Consider the following 26,862-nt stretch of genomic DNA (forward strand, 5'->3'; position numbering starts at 1 on the left):
ACACACACACACACACACACACACACACACACACACACACACACACAGCCTTTACCTCATTCCCTTGTGTGAGTCCTTGCCTGTCATGTTCTTCCCCTGCTGCTGTGTCTGAGTGGATGGAGGCTGCTGTAGGAGTCCTTTGTCTCAGAAGACAGGTGCTGCCTTACACACTCTTCCCTCTCTCTATGCGTGTGTGTGCGCGTGTGTGCGCGTGAGAGTGTGTGTGTAACATCCCTCCTTCAGCCTGATGCGCAGACTAAATTTTCTTTTCCGCCACCCTGTAAACATATACTCAAACATAGTGGCTGACCTTTCACTGGTGATGCGGAGCTTTGTGTGGGGATTTACTGGAGAGGAGCCCCGCTCTACCCCCTGTGCACCACAACAAGGGGAGGTGAAGGTGGTCTACACACGTACATGCAGAATGGTTTCATTTTGAGGATGCATTATAGAGTCAGCAGGCAAACCAGAGCTGCTACCTTGACTTAACAAATTGTATTTGTTTTGTTGAAAATGGGGAGCTTTTCTCCCACATAGTAAAGAGTTTTAAGGCCTTTTGAAGAAGAAAAGGAAACCAGAAACTATAGAGAGAGCAGGTATGATGTTTATTATGTTCACCATCTTAGTTTAGTGTGTAAGCATGCAAACTTTTTCTAATTAGTACAAAAACGTAATTACAATTGAGGCTGACGGAAGTGTAATTAGGTTTGTAGTAAAAACAACGTGATCTTACATAAATATATGAAATGACCACGACCTCCTAACAGCTCATTACGTGGTTGTGGCCAAGGCAGTGGACCCTCCATCTGACGGTGACCTGGATTCTCACACATTCTTGGATGCACACCTGGTATCAGAGCAGCACCCTTAAACTACTTGTTCTTTGATCCATTGCCTAAATGTCCACCAAGAACGTGGAAACGAGCAAAGATTTTTGACATCCTGCTAACAAACAACCAAACAGAGAAAGATGAATAAACCACGCTGCAAGTAAAATTGTCTTGGTCTTCTTTCAGCTTGAGAGATTCAATTTTGATTCCCCCCCCCCCCCCCCCCCCCCCGCAGGTCGGTGGTGGAGGCGACAGAGGTGGATCTGAACATGCGTGTTGGTCTGCACACTGGACGGGTGCTGTGTGGTGTTCTGGGCCTCAGGAAATGGCAGTATGACGTCTGGTCAAACGATGTCACGCTGGCAAATGAGATGGAGGCTGGAGGGCTGCCTGGGTCAGTGCTGACTCTTACACCCACTGAAACTGGACTCTGAGCAGTCACAGTGCAAGCATACACACACACGCACACACACACACACACACACACACACACACACACACACACACACACACACACACAGCATCCCAGCAACAAAAATAGAATACAGACTTATAATGTGTGCATCTAATCACAGTAACAGATGGGGAAATGTAGTTTTCTGCATACAGCAATACTACATGCTTTTCCATAGACTTGTCAATATGTTCAGCATAAAGTATAAACCTGGCTTCATTATTGATTAACCAAATATATAACAAATCTACTGAAAAGACAAAAAACTCATGAATTGAGCCACCTGTATTGGTATTGTCCATTTAGCCACAGCCTGACATATTTTTTCAATAGAAGCACATTGCATTTACCAAAGGAAAAAAAAACTGGATACATTATCTTGTAATTATGAATCTGTATTATGATATCATCTCTATTATGATTTCATAATTACTAGATTTTTATCTGATTGCAATGAGATTTGTCTCATATAATTATGAGATAGTTTTCTTAATTATGAACTTGTTTTCAGATACAGACTTTGTAGTTTGTACGAAGAGTTAAACATGGTTGTAGTAAGGATGTCATAATCCTGACTTTTGTTATTATGAAATAATTATCAGATTTTTTCACCTAATTATGAGATATAGAAGTCAGAATCTAGTGTGTTACAAAAATCCAATGACAGTATATCAAACAGTAGATATCATTGAGCTTGGGCTGAATTTTCCAATACATTGTTTCACAGAAGGAGGACTTTGGATTTTGTCTCTTATTTTGGAAGCACATTAGCGATGGATCTCTTAACGGACAGTACGAACAGGGGGAATGATTACAGGAAGCAAACTATGTTCTTATCGGCACCTGACTATTGTTTGATGATTTGGCATTTCTGTAATGCAATTTCTTGTTGTCAGCTGATACCGAATTATATCAGCAATACGTTAATAATCATTAGCGAGAGAGAGAGAGAGAGAGAGCACTTGCGCATGCAAAAAGGAATATGTTATCCAAATGCAGTGGCACAGGTTTTCTAACAGCGATGAAGTTTAATGGCACAGAGATATAAGCTCTATTAGGCTTTGGCTACAGATGCTATATGTGTTAGTAGGATTAATTTATAGTTTTGCTCTTTTTATGTGATTTGTTTTATCATAGATAAGGATAAAATAGTCACCTTATCTCATATTCGGTCTTAGAAGGTTATTGGGATGATTTTTTTTAGGTTTTTTAAAGGACAGCAGCTTAAAATAAAAAAGTCTACTAGTATTAAATGAATACTTCATTCAGTAAAACTCATGTACAGTAACTAGCTGATTTGCATTTAAAAAGCAATGAAATGAGGTCACCTCATTGGCTCAATTTGGTCCCGTTTCAAGGGAAATTTAGGACTCGTCATCAGATTAAATGAGTCGTTGGGATGAAAATTTCTTTGCTCTGAAGAATTAGGCTGCTGAAAATAATGAGGGTGATAATGATTTGAGACCTTAGAGTCAGACTTCTCTCACTAACTGCCCTGGGTCCTCTGCTCTTCTTGTGCTCTCAGCAAGGTGCACATCACAAGGACCACCCTGGAGTGTTTGAACGGAGACTACGAGGTGGAGCCGGGCTTCGGCCACGAGAGACACGCCTTCCTTCAGAAACACAACATAGAGACGTTTTTCATCGTGCCATCACACAGACGCAAAGTACGTCACTATCATCTTCTTTTTTGCATTCTCTCTCTTGCTCCAGAGGTGACACATCTATCAGTGTTATAACAGTTAATCCTCTGATGCAGAGAGGGAGGCGGACCATGCGTTAAGCTGGCATACGCATGGCAAGGATCACTATCTCGCACCACTTACTGTACATGTGCACAAGAGCCGAGAGAGTGTGTGTGTGTGTGTCTACGGCTGGCATTTTAAATCTGCAGCTACGGTCTTCGTGTGAGCAACACTCAAATAAACACATGACATATACAGGTTTTTCTAAAGATGCACACTCATATTGTACTGTAAAAATCCCACGCAGGCCTACTTTATTTCCATGAATGAGACAATTCTCCAAAAGCACATTCAAATTTGAGCTCAAGATTGTTGGTAAAAGAGAGAATATTTAGTTTTAAGGTTACATTTAGTGAACATTTGTAATTTAGCACCATAGAAAGAGCAACATTTCCACTTGTCCTACTCTTTGGTTTTTACCTCTAGAATATACTGAAAGGACATACCAGTGTGAGCAGTGCACGCTTCGGCGAACTCTGTTAGGTTACTTTATTTGATGATTTTGGTTTGTTGAAAAAATTGTTAGTTGTACTGAGTGGCAAAGTATGGGCTCGTTTTATATCTAAAGCTTGTAAAATTAGGCAAACTAGCTGAATGAAACACAAAATTTGATCATTTTATTTAATGAATGTTACGTATAAAGGCATACAGACTATAGTATTCATGTTTTCCTATAATTTGTGTGTTTGTATATTCTGTCTCTAACAAATTGATAGTCTGCCTTGTAAACCTGTTTGAACATCTATTGACGCTACAGAATACCCCCCATCTGAGCAGATTATTGTTCTTGGATATGGTTTTGTCCAGATATATTTTAGCACTATTAAGTTATACATATTTTCCAGTATAACATTATGATGGTTCAATTCAAAGTTTTATATTTGAAGTTTAAATGTTTTACGAAAGACAGTGCACATACTCTAAACATGTGGGAGGCTGATTCAGAGAGTGGAAAACACAGCCTGGTTATAGTTTTTGGCCTTGAATGCAGAACTGTTTACAGTGTGTTAGGAGAGAATATATGTTACCAGGAGCAAAATAAAACCTTAAAATGTTTCCCGTACCTCTCAATATCTAGGTTGTTCCTTTTATTCCTGTTCATCTCATTATCTTCGTCTCCTCACTTCCAGATCTTTCCCGGTCTTATTCTGTCAGACATCAAACCAGCCAAGCGGATGAAGTTCAAGACGGTGTGCTACCTGCTGGTGCAGCTGATGCACTGTAGGAAGATGTTCAAGGCCGAGATCCCCTTCTCCAACGTCATGAACTGCGACGATGACGACAAGGTATTTAACAGGTACAGAGTCTGTACCTCATAGAAAATCAGCACTTTTTTTTACATTTGCATACATGTGCGGACCACTACTGTGCAGAATAGATATAGATCTGGGTTACGTAGTAAGAGAAATCCTTTTAATGGGTTTGTGTGTCCATTTCTGATGGAGTGAAATCCTGCTTGGATTCCTAATCTGCTACACGCACACACAAGCACACAGTAATCTGGATTTCTAGATTTTGCAGCATCATAGATCCTACAGTATGCCTGCAACTACTTGTTGAAAAGTAAACCAGTGCAATAGATATTATGAGCAACGTTTGAGCACTGGCTGAGTGTGTGTGTGTACACGTGGAGCTGATATGTGCATGTGTATATGAGCATTCATTTGAGCTTGTTCACGTGTCGTTCATCAGCTTTTTGAGTATATTTGCTTGCTTCGAGTCGAGTCACAGTGACTGGTTTGTTCCTCAGTCTATCGATGTTTGGTGGTCGATGTTTGGTGTCGTGGACTCACAGGGTCTGCCTGTCAGAAATAGCATGCTAGCCATAATCCGCTCAACTGTGTGAGCTTGGCCAGGCATTAGTACTTCATGATTCTGAGGAGGTTTCACTATGACTGCTGGTAATCACCCACAGCCTGTATCATCGCCTCTAATAGCATTAGCCACATTGTTACATGATTATCCGAGTAGCCAAAATCCTAGCATTGTGACACAGTGGAATTTACAACAGGGATAATTATTTGGGCAAAAATAATATTACTCATCGTGGTGTAGTTGTTGAAAAGTGAAACCTGTTTCCATGGGGCAAGACTGCACAGCTGTATGGCATACATGTGGTGTAGGTGCTTCTTAAGACCAAAATCCTTTGTCCATAAATTGCATGTAAATATATATTTTTGTTTGTATTTCGTATTACAAATAATCACTTGCATCCTTCAACCCCTGTGCACACTAGGTGCCTCTAAATGCTGCATGTGCATGTTATGCATTCTGCAGTCTTCATCTTTTTTGTGAATCTAAAGTGAGCCAAGAAATCAACCAATGAGATGCAATTATTTATTGTGTTTACAAATCCGCTTGTTTCAGGATGTGTCAAAATTGATGTGTTCTTGACATTAGAGCAGCAATCTACTTTATTCTGTTTTGTTTCAAGATAATGGCACCCTGTTCAACACAATTCCTGAAACAAGGAATACTGCACCGGGAACATTTGCATTTTTACAAGAATCACCTTCAACCTTGAAAGATGAAAATGAGTCTCAATTACCTGTTAAGATTGATGTGCAGTATCTAAGATCAGAACAGTAATTATGTTACAACCTCTGCATCACTTCAAGTGCAGCTGGCTGATTAAGTGAGCTGTTTTCAATTTCACTTTGTAGTAGCAGATGTAAATTTGAAGACATTTTCACATTCTATTTGTGATACTGTGCTGCAGCTGTCAAACGCCTATAAGTGAGACAGAGAACTGACTGGCAACCGCTCTAATAATAGCTACAGTAACAACTTTAACGATAAATAAGTACAGCGTACAGTATGCATCTAACTACAATAGAAGGAGTCTCTACCTGTCTGTCCTTAGAGTTTCTTGACAACCCTTCATACGACAAACTTCACACTTGCCGTGTGTGTTGCTGAGGACCCAAGGAGGTGCAGTGTCGAGTGTGAAGTTGTTTGGATGAACGGTTCTCGAGAAAGCGGCGAGCAGCAATACCAGAGGTCAAGCAATCAGCAGAACGGGCACTGCACTAGTTTTGAAATAGAAAAAAGTAAACCATCCACAAAAAGAAAACCTTCCTCCCATCCCAAATAACACAACATTCTCGGAAAATAGAGAAACTTCTAAAACTTTGCAAACATGACATTAAATATGAATAACAAGTAAGTAATTGTAGTTAAAACGAAACACACCCATACAGACAAAAATAACAAATAATGCACTTTTTTATACTTCTAGCGTGCCGCTATTTACAGTTTGCTGCACAGATAATTATGGTTATTTTCGACTTGAGCCATATTTTATTAGTTTAATCATGTGTCATGACAACTGAGATTAATGAAAGGCATCTCCCCAGGACGCATCCACATGACTTATGCCAACTCCATCAAACCCAAAACTCAATTACTGTTAAATGCACAATAAAAAGCAAACCACAGTGGAATCTGCCTAAATTTGATTTTCTCAATAATTACTGCCTGGAACTTCAGTTTGTTATGACATTAGTATTAAATTTAATTCGCAGCTGGCAAGTTCATACTTCATTCAGATTGTAAATTAGACCTTTCTAACTGAGGAATATAAAAATGTCCTCTTGTTCATGAATTAATTCAAATTGTATAGCATGTTACCAGGTTAGTGTGACATTCTAGATTTGCCCATGTTAAAGTATGGGCTTATCTTACTGTAACATGGTAACAAGCCAACTAAAACGTTTTTTTCTAATCATTAGCTACTTTACTAATTTGCTAAATATGAGACATGCTAACGAAACATTAGCATTACACCAAGCTAACGTGCTAGAATCAAATGGTACATGGTAAATGCCGTATGCTAACTGTAGGCATGTTGACTTGCTAGCCTTTTAGCATTTGGTCAGTCTAAAAAACACCTGAGGCTGACAAGGTACAGCTTATTTAAAAAACAACATACTGAACACTTTACACACTGTGGGGAAAAGGACCTAGGAATAATGCAAGGCTAAGCTGGCTGGGAAGCGTAACATGCTGATGCCAGCTACTATACTGCCAGTGTGCTTTCCCCACTTAGTTCCAAACAATGTAATAAACATTAAACAAAGGTGAACTGAGTTGTCCATTGCACTGGCTTCATTCAGAGACTTCTCAGTGTGACTGAGCCCTCATACACAGGTGAAATGAATCATGTCCTGCTGTCTATTTAGGTTTACCAGTCAGGGCTCTGCTGGTCATGCTGGCTGCTGACTGGGACACATAAATGGAACAGAACCATCATTAATATGATTGATTACACCTGTGCTTTTGCAGCTAAGACTCTGTGTCAGGGCCATTTGGGCTGCTGTGCAGATTTTAGGTATAGGACATCTGCATCCGCTCCAAAGGAAAGTTGTCCATGCACAATTATCCTGATAACAGACATGTGCTATTCTGGAATCTCCCAGACAACAATTTGTGCAGAATGATACTGATAAACATCTGTGCAGACTTAAGGAACGACACCATTCATGCACACATTCTTGCCTCCTTGCACTAGCCCCCTGTCCACTATAAAATCTAATTTAAAATCTTATCAGTTATGGCTGATTAGATCTTTCAACCCTGGTGTTTTAACTACTGAATCACGTGATTGGGTTACTTTTCCTTTTTTTTCACCTGAAAACATCAGATTGGCTGAGCCTGTAATTATTTTTGTCATTTATACATGTTTTTATATTCTTGCTTTACTGATTGGATTGATTTAGACTCTTTTATTAGGCTTTATCCTTTTCACCATGTAATTACAGGCTAATGTGTTATACCTGATTGTAGCCAGTAATTAGTCATCCTTAATTTACATCTGTGCTTTTGTTACTGTGACTTGTCACAATTATCAAAGTATCTTCAGTGAAAAAGGCTGATATATATATTGTGTACATATGTTTCCATTAGTGTATTTGTATTAGTGTATTTGTACCTGCTGCTATTTGTGTTTTCAAAGCACTATAATAAACTTACACTTTTAAATCCTAACCCTCCAAAGACAAACTTGACATTTTTTCCAACCCACTTATGGTAAGGAGGTTTAAAGTTTTCTGTCCATATGTGATCAAACAATTTATATATATTTTTTGGTGTATAACGCCCTTCATAGCCTCACAGGACCAGCCCGGCGTGGCTGCAGGCTTTTCATCTTGTTCCCTCTGATGTCTTTGTAAAGTTATGACAAAATCTCACAGTGGTAAAATGCTGACCTCAGAACACCCTGCATTGGTATGCCTCACGACGCGGGTCAACTTCAACACATCACACAGGCCTCGCCTCTGCAGAGACTTATTGGGTTGTCTTCTCGGTGTCTGACAGCGGAGAGCCCTGCGGACTGCGTCAGAGAAGATGAGGAGTCGGACATCCTTCTCAGCCGCGGCCGTGCAGCAATCCCCGGGAACACGAGTCAACCGCTACATCGGACGGCTCATCGAAGCGCGGCAGACTGAGTCCGAGACAACAGACCTCAACTACATCACCCTGTTCTACAGGAGCAGAGACAGGGAGCGCAGGGTGAGGACGCACACACACCCGGAACATCTGCAGAGAAGCCTTGAGAACTTCATGTTTACAAAATGTAACAAATATGTACTTTCCTCATCACACAGAACGTAACCTGCTTCGTGACTGCACCCCCCTCCCCCCAACTTCTTCTCTCACAAACACCCTACACAGTCTCTAATTTCTAATTTCTCCCCTTTCTCCCTCTCTCCCACGCCTCTTGTCTGTGATGTATGTATGTGTGTGTGTGTGTGTGTGTATGAGGAATCCACCCACCTTCTCAGGAGGGGGTGCAGATAATGATTTGGGAACGTCTGAGCGGCACACGTGATATCTTTCTCCTGTGTGTGCGTGGGTAGAGCCATAAAGGAGACACAGAAGAGGGCCGGGTTGTGTGTGTGTGTGTGTGTGTGTGTGTGTGTGTCAGTATGTCTTTGTCTTTGTGTAATCTAGACGTTCAAACTGGTAGCAGACAAATTAAATGCCCACACAAAAACTCATTTTAAACAGATTTCAGAAGTCTCTCCCTTCAGGAAAAAGAAATGCCACCAGCGGAAAACAAATTAAAACTCAAATTAGTGTTTATTTGCTCCCACGCAACGATTAAAACCGTCTTTTATAGTCATAGTTCAGGACATGTTCGTTGTCCCAGAAATATAGATCAAACCGCACATCATAATTCTAGATCTGATGGGAAAGTTAGATCATTTCACATCCAGCTGATTAATCTATATTTATTAAATGTTATTTGCTGCAATAAAAGCCTTAATCTCTTGCACAAATAAAGAATAACTTCTAGGGCTCTGCTGTGTGGGAAGATCTGAACTCATTCAAGATAAAAACAATACGTGCTTGGTCCTGCTGACGTTATCATTTCTCATTTTCCCTGCACATGGCTCCAGGAAAGATAATTCTTTAGTCAGTTGCCACGGCTCTTCCGTTGTAAATATCTTGACAACCAAGGGATGGATTAATTGCCTCGAAATCTAAGACCATTTAAGACGGTCACGGTTGACGTTAACTTTTATGCAAATGTCTTCCAAAGACCCCCCTCATGCACATTTGCTGCAGCCCTAACGCAAATACCCTGGAGCGCACAACCACACTCTACGACTGAAGAATTTGGTCGTGCACATTGTCACACTGTCACAATCAGGCTTTGCCTTGGGTGTTTTGTGTGTAGTTTTCTGTAGCTCCTCACTTCCTTCACCTGTCCCTAATTAGTTCATTCAGTGCACCTGCCAGTCACACTCTCCCTCATCAGCACAACTCTCCTCACCTGTTCTAGTCACTATTTAAACCCCTGTCTTTCACTCACTGCCAGATCATTGTGTTTGTTTTCGACCTACCCGCCCGTTTTGCTCGTCCTGTTCCCGGGGTTTCAGCCTGCCTGTTCTGCCTTGTCCAGCCGGATTGTCCCCCTCGTTTCTCGTCCTTGGATTCCCTGTGTGTTTTTGGTTTATTATTAAACCCCTTTTCTCTTCACCTGACTGTCTGCATTTGAGTCCTCTTTATGTCCCGTGACACACACTTCACCATGGGAAAGGATGTTTGCTCCTGCTTTTACCGTAGATAACCATCTGACAGTTCGGATGGGTGAATGCTTCTTATGTTGACATTTTCTCTCCGGTTTGTCCTTTAGTACCACCAGGTGTACGACGACCATTTCATCAGCGCGGTGGTTCTCTCTCTGATCCTCGCTGCTCTGTTTGGCCTTATCTATTTGCTCATGATTCCACAGTACGTACACACACAAACACAAACGCACACAAACACGCACTCTTCCCCATTTGCAGTTTCTCCGTTCCTGCAGCATAATTGGATCGCTCTCGCTAGTGTGTAGTGAGACAATAATACAAGGAAGGTGTTTTCACAGCAGTCAGTGGGAAAGCCCTTCTCACTCTGGTCTCTCCTCTCCTCTCTCAGGGGGATGCTGGCGCTATTGCTGCTGCTGCTCTGTGTGTGTTTCCACGTGGCCTGTGTCATGTACCTGCATCTCACCAGTGTTCAGGTAAGACTCCCAGACCACCTCCTACAGGATGCTGCTCGGAAACGTGACTCTTTGCTGGCACCTTGTTCACATGATGCCCCTCTCTTTGACACAGCGGAGTGGCAAAGCAGATGCTCTCAATGGTTAAAGAGAACAAAATACACTCGTACATTGACAACAAAGACGCCAGTCAGTGCATCAGTAGTGGATGTTGACACGTTGCCAGAAATGTAGTTTACTCACACATAAATGAGTATTGTAGCTCCCACCAGGAAGATAACATTACACTGGGGCTGCAACCCAAGTTAATTTACTTTATCGATTAAGGAGTCTACAATTCTGACATTATAGTAGCTAAAACTAGTGAATGTTTAGCATTTTTGCTTGAGGAATGACTTAAACAATTAGTTTTCCATAATTTTTTGTAAACCGACTAATATATTGATTAACTAATTGTCTCTGCACTACATTACACTAAACAAAGCATTTAGACTCTTTAAAACACAAATTGTGTGTCTGTTCAAAATCACAAAAACGTTATGTGACAAAATATTCTAAACTCAAAAAGTTAAAAGCCCTTGAAAATGTAGTAAGACCTTTGAGTCCAGATTAGATTAGAGTTGCCATATTACAACACTAAATGAAATATATTAAATGTATTACATTATTCAAATGTAATCTATAAATGATGATGTATTATAAAATAGAATAGTAGTAGTAAAATTAGCTCATCCTTCACCAGCTGCAATTAAAATGAAGTACACATTAATGCCTTAATAGTTATAATCATATAAAACACTTTATTATGAAATGAGCCATTATACAAAATGCACAATATGATGAAAATAATAAATAAGTACAGGAGCACATACAAACTAAATTCAGGACTTTTACTTATAACAAAGTATTCTACACTGTGGTATCGCTACCTTTACTTCAGTCACACTTTTTCCTTCTGCTTACTTCTTACTTCTTCCGCCACTGTATACTTGCCAGGCAGGTTGGAGTGTCTGTGACATCTTCTCTATGCTTTGACTTCACGTTCATGCTCTCCATATGACACTGTGGTATCATGCTACATGGAACTGTCATCATATCCTTTAAGCGTCTCCTCTAATGGGTCTGCGCATAATGAGCCACACCACACAATGCGCTCATTTCATTTCCACTCCTGACTAATGATGTGTCCAAAATGCTATTGAGGCAGATAAACGTGTACTTCATTTGCCCCCCCCCCACTCTTTCCTCCGGTTTTAGTGCCAACCGGGCTGCCTCACCATCCAGATCCGAACAGTGCTGTGTGTGTTCCTCGTTCTGCTCACCTACTCTGTTACCCAGGCCTGTGTGGTAAGATTTAAGTTTTCACATGTACAGTATATACTATTTAGTTAAATTCAAGATTATTTGTGAAGAACAACATGATTAAAAAAATCAAATCAAAGCGCTCTACAGTGACAAGACAATAAAAAGGTAAAAATAAATATAGATTGTGACAGTTCATTACTGACCTTTACTCAAGTTAGATTTAACTTTTTCTGCGGCTTTCAACCACGTCTCATGGCCTTCCTGAGTGGATGCCCTCAGTAATATGTCAAATGCAAGTCTCTGAGGAAGATCACAAGATACAGTCGAGAGCTCCAGAGAATGTAACTATGTGAACCTTAAGTCATGGCTTTTTTGTGTCAGATGAAGATATACTTAAACTAAAAAAAATCATGATTGATTGATTAAAAGATACTTTTATGTTGCTTTACAACTATTCATAGTGCATTATAAAACATGTATTACCTTATTCATTGTGTTCGGCTCATATCGATCTCAATCAAAGACATGTCTGCACCATTGTAGATGATCAGAAACCCATTAGTCATGCATGCAGTGATATGAAAAAACAGGTTTCTTTATGTTTTATGTAAACGTTATATCGTTAATATGATCCAAAACCAGAATATCACGAAAGCCTGGGATATCAGTGGGCATTGTCAACGCGTTCCAAATCATTTATTAATTGCTTGTAAATGGTAAACACTAAAACTATTGATATCACCATACAATGGCTGAAAGGCCCGTATGAAAATAATGGTAATGAAACAATTTAGTACATAATGCAGAGTTGGAAACAGTGCCATCATTTCATTGTCATTTCAAGTCTCTGCACTAGTGGCAGAGTCACAGCCGAGCAGATGGTGCTGCAGAGTCTCAGAAGAATAAAACATGCATTGTTCAAGTGTAAAATACCCATTCAAATATTTCAAACGCAAATTGGTTGGTGTCAGCGTCAGTCCCAGGACTCGGTCAGCCTCTGATGTGTGCCTTTGTGTGGACTACCGTGGGTGTAAAAATACATCAATTATCAAGCAAAGGATGTAGTGAAGAAATGATCCCACAGCCTTTTTATAATTTTCATTATCGGTTAATCTAATCATTGCATGTTTTTTATTTAATGAATGAAGTACACAAAATGTCAATGATGAACCAGATGAACCCGAGCCTGAAGAGATGCCTTAAACAGCTTGTTTTGTGAAAGAAACGGTCAAAAACCCAAATAAATCCATGCCAGGCTAGCAGCTCTGTGAGCCTACAGCCTAGCTACTTGATGTCCCCTGTCATTGTTATACTATTTTAGGCTAGATTATGTCATTTAATTATTATTACTCATGCATTAATCTGCTGATTATTTTTTCCATCAATTGATTGATTGTTTGGTTTGTGAAAATAGAGAAAATAGTGAAAATTGTCGTCACAATTACCCAGAGCCCAAAGTGACACCTCCAGTTCTAGTTTTGTCCAACCAATGGTATGTTACATAGGCTACGTTATATTGCTTTTTAGTCTTGTGTCATAACTCATGATACAAACAGTTACTTAGTTATCGACTACTCATTTTGTCGCTTGATTATTGTTTCAGCACACATTCAGGACACCTTTTCATTATTAGGACATTAAATCAGCCTCTTCAGCATAGCATACCGTGCTGTGTATCTTTACCAGTTTATTGCATCTTCATGAACAGTTTCCGACTGTTTAAAGTTTACATATATCCGTGGTTGTCCTCCTAAGTAACCCGCTTCCTTGTCATCTTGCCCCCCCCCCCCGCAGGTGGGATGTGTTCCTTGGGAGAGAGTTGGGACGAACTCCAGCCTCTCACTTGAGGACTTCCCTGCAGACTCCAACAGCACAGCAGCGGACAGAGCTTGTACCAACATGGCGTACTCCCTGCTGTCCTGCGTGGCCGGCACCCTCACTCTTGTCCCCTACGTCCGAGTCTCCTCGCTCCTCAAGATCCTCCTTCTCCTCCTCCTCTCTGTCGCCTACACCGTCGTCATGGAGACCAGTGGCTATCGCCAAGCCGTTGGGTAAGACTGAGCTGCACGTGATGTGTAGTTTGATATGGAAAATATGTGTATTTGTGGTCCAATGTTGATAATATAACGTATTATATATTTTTTTTCTTCTTCTCCTCTTGTAATTTAAGGGAATTAAAAAAGAAAAGCAAACAGCCCATTTTGTTTCTCTGTGTGTCTTCCAGAGGAGGGTTTCTCCACTCGCGGGGTTATGATCCTGTGTTGGCTGCCTTGCTGTTTTCCGGAGCTCTCGCTCTGCACTCAAGACAGCTGGACCTGAAGCTGCGGCTCGACTATCTTTGGGCAACACAGGTGTGTTTGTATGGACATGTAGCACACCTGTTTCTGCTCATGTATGCATACGGCTTTGTGTGTGTACATTTAGTTGTCCTTGTGCACTGCAGATATTCTTCTTATCAAGTATCATGTTTGTCTGTAAATGGGTCATAAAGTCATATTTAGAGGATGGCAGTAGCTCAGGACGTACGGCAGGTTGGCTGTTAATTGTAGAGGTGTTAATTTGATATTCAGCTCTTCCTGTCTACAGCTTACAACTCAAGTGTCATTATTCTTTATTTTTTATTTTCTTGTTTCAAGAAAATGTCGACCAGTATAATATTTTTTTTCTCCCCAGTCATTACAGTATTGATTTAGACCTTGTGAGTGTTCGTACATATAAGTATGCAGATGGTGTGAGGATTTATTTTTAATGTTATAAGTGTAACTATGCGCACAGATTCTCCCCACTGAAAACGTTTGTATTTAGGAACTGACTATATCAAACTGTGCAACGTTTTGTTGGTCCTTCTGTCTTTTTTCATGTATTCATTTATTTTTTATAATCACCTAGCTCTATTGTAATTATTACAAGAAGATCAAACCAAAGAAATTCACCTAAACGGAGCAGATACAGACACAAGATGGTTTTGCGATGGAAACGGTTGAACTTTTGTCTCTGTACTGTCAGCTGTTCAAAACAAAGGTTTTGAGATTCAATGTTGGAATGTAATGTGTGTGTGTGTTTGCAGCAACAGTCTTGTGTGGATCATGTCTGTGTGAATGTTTCTATTTTAAGAATGACAGTGAACATTTGCCTTGTTTGAAAATCATTATCTCCCTCTAGTGATAAGGATAAGCAAGTACATCTACCTCTGAGCTGTGGGACAATTGTATTTGGACAGTAGATCATCAGTTTCATGTTGGATCTACATCCTTGTCACTCTGTAAGGACTCACCTCTCCTTCTCCACCTGTGTGTTGTGTTAACTGCTGATCCAGGCGGAGGAGGAGCGAGGGGACATGGAGAAGGTGAAGCTGGACAACAAGAGGATCCTGTTCAACCTGCTGCCGGCTCATGTGGCTCAGCACTTCCTCATGTCGAACCCCAGGAACATGGTGAGCATCCACAGACAAGTCCAGGCCCGTCCAACATGGATCGTCACACTGAAGGCAGTTAAGGCCTCTGAAACCAGCAAAGACTTTCTAGTATTTCCTAATACACCCAGGAAGTGCTAGTTTGGCTATTTAAAGGTGAAAAGACAGCAGGTTAAAGCTCAAGATCATTGACTGGAGCGATGTCCTGTTGCGAGCAGTTCAAAACAGTTACACACAAGAAGAAAAACGCATATAAGTGAAAAGTCTGAAAACTGAAATTATTTGACTACTACTCATCTCATGACCCATTATTAAACGCATCGTATGACCCATTGGGAAAATCCTGTCTCCGCAATGGAAACACTGCTTTAGGTGACCTACAGTATTAACATTGTTTCAGCATTAAAATGACAATATTTCAATGTGAAGCAAGCCCTAATTACACATTGACTACTTCTGTTGTTTCAACGGTTATGTGTACTTCAGGGCATCTGATTTCACAGCAAAAACTGATTAAAAAAAATATATGTCAAATAAAATAATATATAATATAATATAAGTAGCTGCAACTGATTTTATGTTTCTGTATGATCGATTAAGAAAAATAACTAAAATAAATAATTTTTAATTTAATTTTTAATTTAATTTTTTACCTAAATCCACTTATCTAAATAAGGATTAATTTAAACATTCAATACTAATATTACAGCAATATTGTAACATTTTATAATAATGAGACATTACATACTGGAATCCAATTATGTTCAACTCACTTTCAAGCACTAAACCCGACCAGAAAACATGTCAATATTTTACAGGGCCTGATTTAGTCCTGCTAAATGATCCAATACATCTTCTATCCCTACATGAAAAATATATGTCATATTCAACAACACATTTCTTCAGGCAAACAGAGCTGGATTTGGTGTAATCCTCCTCCTTAGTGAAATGAGATGGAGCAAGTGTTTCTCCTCAGACTTCTGCAGCAGCTGCAGCTAAACATGTCGTTTGTCTGGATCTCAGGAATGATAAAGTTCTGCAAACAGTAACGACATGCATGAGTAAATCAGCAGCTGACATGGCTGTTACGGGGACAACCCATGCAGATCATTATTTTTAATTAGTCCCACCTTTTCAGTCTCATTACCGCTGGTTTTGCACATACATACTGCCGCTGGTTTTAAAGACAACTTATACTGCCAGATCATACAGCAGTGAAACCAAAAATGTGTCACTTTTCAATTTAGCCATAAGCACTGTGAGCCACACATCAAGGGGTCTTTAAAAGCATGAAACACCAAATTTGTGCTTATTGGTTAGTAGGAAATCTAATATTACCATCTAATGAGCTTTATGGTTCAGGTCTTTTAGGGAATGATGCAGAAGGATAAGTAGATATTTTGCTGATTAAAACTGGAGCAGGTTACATGTTTGGACTTCCCATATCCCAAAGAAATGCCCTCCAAGGGTTGGGGTCTTAACGTGGGAAATATCCCAGCTGTTTCGGACAACGGTACTGTGTTTCGGACAACGGTACTGCTTGATCTGACCATGTGTTGCGATGTTGAAGTGGAAGTGTGAGCCCTGTATGTCTGTGTCCACCGATTGATATACATCCCCTCCACTGATCTCTGTTCCTTCCTCAGCCCCCTCCTCCCTTTCTCAGGAAGTGATGAAAACGTACATCCTCTCAGGAAATTTATAGCCCCTCAACAGAACGAGTTTGGTTTGTAAACACTAAACTGTGTCCATATTTGTTACGCTGCAGACTTGTCGCGATATTTTTAGGTGCAATGGCCGTATCCAAATTTAATATGTAAAGTCTACATAGTATAGATACAACATGGACGGAAACATTAAGTATGGAGCTGATGGCCCATAACCAGTAAATTTGTGCCAAATAAAAATAGATTGATAATTCCTTTCAGGAGACATTTTCAAATGAATGTCAAGGGGCAACAAAGTGGAAGCAAACTCACATTCTAATGTGAAATAAAATATGCAGCGTTTCCTTCCTTATCTCCTACGGTTTATATTATCGAGTCTGCTTTTACCTTTTGAAATAGATACAAAAGCAGGAAATGTAATCGTGAAGGTTATGTTCATTTGCATGGAGACCGTGTAATTGTAATACTTTGCATACTTTGTGTAAACAGAAGAGAACTATTAGGACACAGCTTTGATGTTGCAAGCCAGATTTTATTATGTTTAGCATACTTAAAAACATCATGGGGAAATCTTTGCATAATGAGCTTAAAAACTGCAAGAACATAGTCTCTGAAAATACAGGATCCTGCTTTTACCAAAATGCCCCCGAACAGTTTCGTTTCACCACAGCTACTTTTCCTGGTAAATGTCCATGTTCTTCAAACTCCATGCCCTTATGTTTGTTACTCTTCTGTTAAAAATGTAAAGTCTACAATCCCATACTAAAATAGCCCTGATGACATTACAATGACATCATCCAGAGTTATTTTCTCACAGCTGACTGTGACCCCTGCAGAGCCACAGATTATATAAACAAGTGCATCTGAGTCCTATGAGTCCCTTATTAGTCAAAAAAAGAAAGAGCAATACTTTATGCACTGGATGACATGTTTCTTCATTTCAATTATTATTGTATATCTCCAGAACTGCCTTTTATACCTTAAGCAGACGTCACTGAGCCTGCTCTGAGACATGGTTCCATGCTAACACTGACGAGCTGAGAGGAAGAAACTACAATGGACACAATCATCATTATCAAAGAATATGTTACCCAGTTGCAACAGTATAGTTTGTTTTCAACATCTCTTTGAAGGACAGCGGAGCTCTTTAGCACGGAGGCATAAGCCATAAAGGCTTTGGCCACACAGACAGTGTTGGTAAGTAGGTTAAATTCATTGTTGATTTTGGTCTTGTCATGGGATTTGCTAAAAATAATAAAAAAGTAACGCCGGTCTTATCCTTTAACAATCAGCGGGCTGCGCATCAGACGGTGCAGGGATCATCTGAGGCTGACATAGTACACACTGGGACCAGGAAGTATGTTCCCGGCACATTGGTGACCCCTCAGAGCTACAGCGTATAGAAAGGCTTCCTCTCTTTTTTTGGGCTAAAGTTCACCCGTACACTGTATTCATAACACAGCGCAGTGGGACTCTTCTGCCTGGAATTCAAAGTTTCACCGCTCCAACATAGCGATTTAAAAATAGTTTTGCAGCATTGGGAACAACTTGGCCACATGCAAACATGCTGGTTTTCTGTGCCCTTTACATACACAACCTCAGTCAGTATGTGAACTGCAACCCAAAAGGTTGTCTTTGGTAGTTTTATGTTGTTTTATATTTCCAAATGACTTGGCACTTGATTGGTAATACAACTGCGATTTTGCTGTCAGAAACAACATAACATTGAACCTCTCTTGAATCTTGAATCATGTAAATTTACAAGGAGTTTACCGTGTCACAGTTGGAACTCGGGTGCACAATATATGGCTAAATAATACAAGCCTTTTTTATAACCAGAGACAATCTTGCGAAAGATCACACCAATGGCCCCTTCCCCGCTTCCTGTCCTCCTACTCGGCCCCCTTGCTTGGACCACACGCGTCTTCAAACGCGACCTTCATTTTGATCTCAATTGCTATACAATGCCACCTACCAAGGTGCCACCTGCCCATCAGGATCCATTCTAATGCTCATACACCCTCACTCACACACCAATGGCACAGCCTTCGCTAGAATTTCTGTGGTTCAGTATCTCGCCCAAGGACTTTGACATGCAGACAGGAGGAGCTACGGATCGAACTGCTGATCTTCCAATCACACACCTGTAAAGTTCTGTGACTGCATCTTGCAGGATTGTGATGCTGTTGTGGTGACAAAATCTGTCCACAGACAGACAGAGAAATATAAACGGGTGGTAATGTACTCAAAACTGCTTCTGTGGTACTTCTTGCTACAGTGGGTGTCTCCAGGACCACATTTTGGCATGATGATACACACAAACACACAGGCTCACAAGGTGAAAACAAAACTACGTTGCTGGTAATTAAACTAATGACTAACTACATTACATTATTAACAGGCCTAAAGAGAATATACAATGGGAAAGACTGCCTCTAAAGGCATTTAGAGGCAGTCTTTCTGGAATTTATTTTCCATTATTGAAAGCAAATTAAATGTCACTTGGAGGTGTTCAGCAGGAGTCAATAGTGTGCAATAAGGAGTATAGGTACTCACATGGGCAAAAATCATATGGGCAAAGAGCAACACAAGCACCGACTCTGTACTATACAAGTAAATACAACTGTATTTGTGATGCTCACAGCACTGAAAAATGAAATGAAAAAAATGCAACATCAATGCATCCTTTCATAAACAGTTTCCCTGTTAGGCTGGATAATCCATAGCACACAGTGTTGTCCATTTTTTAAGTGGACTATTTCTTCAGTGGAAAGTGTAGTTCATATGAAAACTGTTCACAGTGAGGTCTGTGGATTAAAAGAGGGACTCTTCACCTCCATTGTACTGGTGTGAAGGCAGAAATTTCAAAGACGCATATCTCAGAACTTGACCAAAATATAAATTAGATCCTTTAATTCCTTGTAATTTCCCCACAGTATAGTGCAGTCCAGCTTTGACTTAACTTCTTTCCCCCCCTCAGGACCTGTACTACCAGTCCTACGCTCAGGTTGGAGTGCTGTTCGCCTCCATCGCCAACTTCAATGACTTCTACATTGAGCTGGACGGGAACAACATGGGCGTTGAGTGCCTCAGGCTGCTCAATGAGATCATCGCTGACTTTGATGAGGTGAGTAAATTTTTTGTTGCATCGTAAATCTGCAGTTTTCATATATAGATTTTATTTTCCTGCAGTTTTCATGTCTGCTTGCTCTGCCTTTGGAAGATTTGGGGGGAAGCCCCGGTGCAATATGACCATAACATCATTTTCAAAGATGACATTGTGGCCATGGCTTTAAATGACACTGTGTTTATTGATGCAATATAATAAGCGATGGTTGCGGTTGGGAAAGTTCTTGAAAATAAGGAATTACTTACAGATGACTTTTGGCCTGCTTGAATCTATCAACAACATCAAGCATCAATTTACTCAAACACCCTAAAATAGTCCATTTCAAATTGCATTTGGATTTGTTTGCCAAACACAACCTATAATATATACAAACTTAAACTGACAATTTACTGCAATTTGATTTGAAATGTGTTACTGTAGTAATGCTTTCCACCTGTTTTTATCCCCTTTTTCTTCTTTTTCTTCACCCCTCCAGCTGATGGACAAAGACTGCTACAGGGAAATTGAGAAAATCAAGACTATTGGGAGTACATACATGGCTGCAGTAGGGCTGGTTCCTACAACTCCCTCCAAGGTACACATGCAGCAGCTATTTTTGATCCTGTGTGTATGCAGGGTATTAGCACGTTTTGAAACCGTTCAGAATGCAAGCGGCAGTTTTGAGAGGCCTAATATTTGCAGGTAGCTATTTTCTGTGCGTTGATATTTAGAATGCTGTCACGTTTCACTCAACAAATCCTCTGCGAGGGATTAACGGCTTCTGTGGCTCAGCATATTCTGCATTCATAAAGTTTCTTTAAATCCTGCAAAGCTGACAAACAAAAGAGCTCTTTCTGCAATGCCTGCAAAACTCCATTTAAACAGGTGGTTTGACTTTTGGAAAAAACCCTGGTGTGTACTTTTGTGGCGGCTGAAGATGATAATGTGTAAAATCCCATCAGGGAAACAGAACCGAAGGGTAATATCGCTTCTTAACTTGGATGTAAGCATGCTTGTTTGAGCATTCATCTGTGTTTTCCTGACATTTGTCTGTTTTTCTGATTCACAGGCGAAGAAGTCCATCACCTCACATGTATGCACAGTGGCAGATTTTGCCATCGATATGTTTGACGTCCTGGATGCCATCAACTACCAGTCTTACAACGACTTTGTCCTGAGAGTGGGTGAGTGAAAGACACACACATGCACACAATGGTCTGTATAAACATTGGCGTTGGAGCGAGGACCTGTTGCACTGGACACCACCGTCGCTCATTGCCGGTAAGTTTGGGAGGAAATGCATCACTCGGAGAGTGTTACCTCCAGGAAGCTCGTCACAGCGAGCCCTGACGTTCTGGGTTCCATTGTGTTGGGTATCCTGTGGGGAGCCTGCAACAGGAGCCCTTGTTTAATCCCAGGGTAGCCTGGTGTACATAGTGGCATCCTGTCTGCAGACTGTGGGGCTCCATGTGCAAAAACTGCATGTGTTTGCGTTCTTGGCTGAACCCCTGTTGCAGAAACGCAACTTTTGATAATCTGCGTAGTGCTGGATTTCCAGTAAGTGCAGAAAAACAAAGTTTGGCCTAGTTTCACTTTGTCTGCATGTGCCTTGCTGCTGTCCAACCTCCTAAACCTGTAGAACTGTGGCTGTAAAGATGAAGCAATACCATTAATTCTTAATGACATGTCGTTACAGTGATGTAACTCACTTATTTCTCAATACTAAAGACAGGCTTAGAATACAGCGGCTGCCATGGAGATACAGTAGAAGTGGGCTTCCGATGCTTCGTCTTGTTTTGAGCATCAATAGGATTGATACCAAAAAGAAAAAAGAATCAGTCTCCCAACAGATGAATCTGGGTGTGCATCAATTTTACACAATACACATATTTGCTATTTATCATTAAAAAAGTTCCTTTGTGTTAACCTGCGTGTGATTTAGTAATAAACAAAGAATGGTAAAGATAAATGCCAAATGCACTCGGTCAAATTGAGCGCACAAAGTCATCACCGAAAGCGACATTTGCTCCTCATGCTGGGTTTGAAGGAGCAACATGGCTCAATATTTTCAGTTTTTAATGACAAAATAGCCCAAAAATGTATATTGGATGATTAAAAACATGGAAATTAGAGGAGTTTACTGTGATCTCACTGAGAGAGCATGGAACAGTATTTTTTTTTTTCATTGTTTCAAAACTACAGAAACACAAAGCAACAAATTGTTATATGCCTACTTTGTCTCGAAAACACCACTGAGAGCTTTGAAAGGAGTTTTCAAATGTCATGTCATTTTAACTATCAACACTAGGAGACCCTCCTGAGAGTAAAAGTTATCATAGACACGTATGTTCATTTTTTTTAAACTCTGGGTGCGTTTTGTTCATGTGTCCAGGTATCAATGTGGGACCAGTGGTGGCAGGAGTCATTGGAGCCAGAAGACCTCAGTATGACATCTGGGGAAACACAGTGAACGTAGCCAGCAGGATGGACAGCACTGGAGTACCAGGAAAGATACAGGTGCAGTACAGCAGTCCGCTGCCTTCTTCTTTACTTCCCGCAGGAAAAAGTTTGATAGAGATTAGAATCAGTTTCAAAAGAGACCTACTCAAAAGGACGGCAGAAAAACAGAAAAACAACCAAACAGAAAAAGAAAACAAATTGTGGTTTTAGGGATTTCTGTGTATGTACAAACATGATACATTGGCCAGAGCTAGGCTAGCTGTTTCCCCGTTTCCAGTCTTTATGCTAAGCTAACGTCTCATGGCTGTAGCTTTATATTTAGCATACAGACATAAGAGGGCTATCTTCTTATCTTACACTCGGAAAGAAAATGAATATGGTAGGCTACATGGCAACTTCAAGTCCTTCTGTACACTATTTTAATTGAAATCAATGCAGCTTATTTGAGTCTCCTAATATGAAGAACTGACATCTGTAAAACATCATGAGAAACACAGAGAAACCACGTCCCAAAATCTTTCTTCTTCAGGTGACAGAAGACGTTCATCGTCTCATCACAGACCACTACGACTTTGTCTGCCGAGGTCAGGTCAGCGTGAAGGGCAAAGGTCAGATGCTTACATACTTCCTGGAGGGGCGCAGGCATGGCAGCAGGCTGTCTCAAATCCAGCACCAGTCCGGCAACGCCGAGCGCCGGTCCAGCGCATTCACCCAGGGCAGCGTGTGCACCAGGCTCAGCCCCGCCCCCACCGTGACTACCTACGCTACCAGCAGGACCCCGAGCCTGAGCACGGCCAAACCAACCACCTCCACCAGCACCACCAGGTACCTGCCCACTGTCCCCATGGCAACGGTGTGACGGATGCTGTCTCCGTGGGGATAGTGTAAAACAAAAAGTGGAGAGTGAAGGTGACAGCAGTAGCGGAAAGTTTATTACGAGAGGAAAACGTAGAGCCGACCTACTGTCTGTGGGAGGCAGCGGAGACACTGATCGTCCGACGGGAGACCTGGACTCGGGCCCGGACTGCGTTCAGGACTGGAGTCTGAGGGGGGCCTCAATTGGAATCTCCCTCCATACTGGAGCCCTGTTTGTTGTTTCACACCGCAGGGTGCCATGAACAGGGCACAGGACGCTTTAGCCATGTTGCTCTGTAACCAATCAAAGGCCAAGGCGACTCCCAAAACTGTTTCCACAACTACAAATAACTAAATCAACATCAATATAAAAAACAATTGCACTGTTTTAGTGTTATAGTGTAGCACGCAACAACCACATCCAGACATTCCTTTAACAACTTGAGCCGACCGTTTTCTCACAGTAAAAAACCAAATCAGTGCTGTTGCCTTAGCGACCACTCCTCACAATGAGTTTCTTGCCATCTTTTTTGTTGCCTTTTAGATTCTTTCTTAATTTATTGGATGCCAATTGAGATGAATTACAGGGGCATTGTTGTCCAAGAGATATACAGTATGTTCTTGCAGTGGATGAAGCCAAATGTATAATTGTAACTGGCAGTTAACGGTATCAACTTGCCAAAAATATGACAGGGCATTGCCTTCAATCATTACCTGGACGTTTATGCCCCTTCACTTTGACCCTCCGACGGCACATGAGGTTATCTCTTGAATCCCCGAGCCGAGCCGCTCAGTGTCTTTAAGTGCATGATGCCACTGCTGCATTTCAGTCTTGTTTGCTGTCTGTTTCCCTGTGATGCTTGACTTCCAGATTCTTCCTCGTCAAAGTGTAGCAATAAAGCGGTTCGTCTTCTATCTCAGCCCCTTGCATGAAACCAGCTGGACCCTATTTTGACCTGATAGTGTATGTAGCCAATAGAGTGTGCATAGCTAGCCACACCAGTCTGTATCTCCGTGGAGTTGAAGCATGACTTAGAAAAACTTATTTTCTGTAATTGTGCGAGTGTGATTCCTTCCTCGTGGAATTCTATTCAAAAAAGGAAAAACCTTTTTTTCTGCGTGCGTGTTTATTAAGAAATATTTTCTATTAAGATATTCTGTTCTACTATTTTTATGAACTAAAAGCTGCTTTGGTCGGGAGAAGAAAACTGCTGTTTATGAGGAGACACCCAAACCTCCTTGTCTGGCTTCCTCATACAAAAATCAGATGATTTATTTTATGGTATAGCATGCTAGTCACAGTACGGCTTACCACAGCCATTAACTCTCCTCTAATCTGTTCTAGCATGCACTGCCTGCAAGCCTGTGGCTCTTACATGCATGCTTTGATTAAACATTCATACAGGCCGAGCAGCGGACACACAGTGACTCTATTTTAATGTAGTCCTCATGCATGCGCTAACGGTAGCGGTCCTCTTGAATGTAAGGTGCTTTTTTGACCCGTGTCTTTTTCATGAGCTTGGCGTGTGAATTTTTTTCGAGGACTTTTTCAGGACGGTTTGACATCAGGCCGGGGTTCCCTCCTCCTCCCCGCTCCTGCTGTAGTCAACAGGTAGCAGGTTTTCAAATGTGCCAACCTATTTTCGTAAACATATCAAACGTGTTGGTGTTGAGCTGTAGCACAACTGAATGTGTGGCTACGGTTATTGTGGATTTTCCTTTTGTTGAATGCCTGTATTTTTACTGTGTGAGCTGTTCTTTAACAGTTTTGTAACTCAATGATCAAATGATGGCAAGTGTGGAGAGATTTATTTGGACACCATAACCTGACTGAAATAATGTAGTTGTACTTCTTATCATATTCAACATAGATTTAAAGTCTATATAGTAGCTTTGATGCTTACTTTGAGTTTCTAAGAGATTAAAAATGAGGATTTTTATACACTTGCTTTAAACAGTTTATGGAAAGTTGATAGAAAGGAGTTATGTACAATATTTTTTCCTGTAAATTGGATATTTTCATACTGTATGATACGGGTTTCAATTGTTATATGTAGGTACTACTTGCTATTATTGTACATTGTAGAGTCTTTTTCAGAGATATATTATGAATGATCCGATATTTGTCAAGTTATTTCGTTGAAGATGTATTTATCGAGATGTTTTATGTGAATGTACATTTTGTTAAAGACGATATTTTATACTAAGTGTTTGCACTGCAATGATATGGACGTATCATGATTCTAAAAATAAAGCCAGCGTGGATGTGTCTCCTGGAGTAAAAAGCGCTCTTCCTGTGCTCTTTTTCACCAAAACACCCACACTTGTACAGTGCATATGGAGAGGCCATCAAACTCAGTTAAAACGTTGAGCAACAGTTGAAAAACAGAGTAGCTGATGTAAGATGTTTGAAGCAATGTCAGCCTGTTTTTCAGAAGGAGCCTCATGCACGAGCGTGTTATGCGTGTTACACAAGCATGTTATGGACATGTCTGCTACCAGAAAAACATGACAGTGTTTGTGTGTGTGTGTGTGTGTGTGTGTGTGTGTGTGTGTGTATAGAGAGCAGATACTGTACGATATGTGCAGATAATAAAGACCACTACTGTGTCAACCTCCCATTTCTGATATTCAGGGCTTGATAAGTTCACTATGGAAAGAATGTTGAGTTGTTGTTAAATTCAATGTTAGACAGGTGTTGAGTAGAAAACAAACACATGTAGCCTCCTTTAATAGAATACATGTGAAGGCTGTAAGTAAGGTTTGTTTTTTTATTGTCAATAAATCTTCAATTCATAATTTCATAATACTAATACCAATAATACCCTTTATGTACATAGTACTACTATGTAACTACTACATTACATTATACAGAAAGAGAAAAACATTGTTTGCTTCAATACAAAGTGGAAGTTAAAAGTGACACGGAACATAGAAAAAACAATTCATGCAGAAATGCAAATTTATGAAAAATACTTTTTAGTGGAGACAAATTTACAACTGCAAAATATGACAATTTGTAAAATAAATAACATAATAAAACCCAGAGGAAGTGAAAGTAATCCCATCAAGTTTATCCAGTCAACAGTCGTGTAATAACACAGAGCAGCTGGAACAAGCAGCTGACATTTGCTTGCCTGATAAACGACATGTTATGCACATTTCTCACAGATTTCGCATATATAGTGTCATTTTCATGTTTCTACTACACTTGAAATTAAGGTTTTAAAAGTTTAAACAAAGCCTGACCAAACAACGCAAGTTTGTAAAGAGTATAAAACTCACCATTTCAGCACTGAAGGATGTTTCCATTAAAGTAAGTCAAGGTGCAATCAATAATATTAATCACGGCTGCAGTCGGCTCACTGGCTCATTGGGGCAATCATTCATGTAATTAATCACACCTGTGGATTTCCTGCTCTGCACTGCCCCAGTTAATTGACGTCACCTGTCACCTGCTAGTGTCTGAGTGTGTGAGTGGGACAGCACTTTGTGAAATCATGGACAAAACAGTGCATACATTGCTCAAAAATTCA

At 40.5% G+C, this 26,862-nt stretch overlaps 1 protein-coding gene across 1 annotated transcript in view; it reads left to right on the top strand.

The window, feature by feature from the left end:
- Nucleotides 1-25,611, top strand: part of adcy1a (adenylate cyclase 1a) — a 41,075-nt gene extending 15,464 nt beyond the window's left edge. The window contains exons 6-20 of the mRNA XM_031869689.1: nt 1,066-1,224; nt 2,810-2,951; nt 4,160-4,315; nt 8,346-8,540; nt 10,171-10,268; nt 10,455-10,539; nt 11,776-11,865; nt 13,618-13,874; nt 14,048-14,174; nt 15,140-15,256; nt 19,883-20,029; nt 20,508-20,606; nt 21,081-21,195; nt 22,404-22,528; nt 23,001-25,611. Coding sequence (XP_031725549.1) covers nt 1,066-1,224; nt 2,810-2,951; nt 4,160-4,315; nt 8,346-8,540; nt 10,171-10,268; nt 10,455-10,539; nt 11,776-11,865; nt 13,618-13,874; nt 14,048-14,174; nt 15,140-15,256; nt 19,883-20,029; nt 20,508-20,606; nt 21,081-21,195; nt 22,404-22,528; nt 23,001-23,330 — 2,242 coding nt within the window. The 3' untranslated portion in view covers nt 23,331-25,611. The remainder of the gene's footprint in view (nt 1-1,065; nt 1,225-2,809; nt 2,952-4,159; nt 4,316-8,345; nt 8,541-10,170; nt 10,269-10,454; nt 10,540-11,775; nt 11,866-13,617; nt 13,875-14,047; nt 14,175-15,139; nt 15,257-19,882; nt 20,030-20,507; nt 20,607-21,080; nt 21,196-22,403; nt 22,529-23,000) is intronic.
- Nucleotides 25,612-26,862: the final 1,251 nt, after the last annotated feature.

Source organism: Anarrhichthys ocellatus, unplaced genomic scaffold (genome assembly GCF_004355925.1).
Source record: "Anarrhichthys ocellatus isolate YVR2014 unplaced genomic scaffold, GSC_Weel_1.0 scaffold48, whole genome shotgun sequence".
Classification (NCBI taxonomy): Eukaryota; Metazoa; Chordata; class Actinopteri; order Perciformes; family Anarhichadidae; genus Anarrhichthys; species Anarrhichthys ocellatus.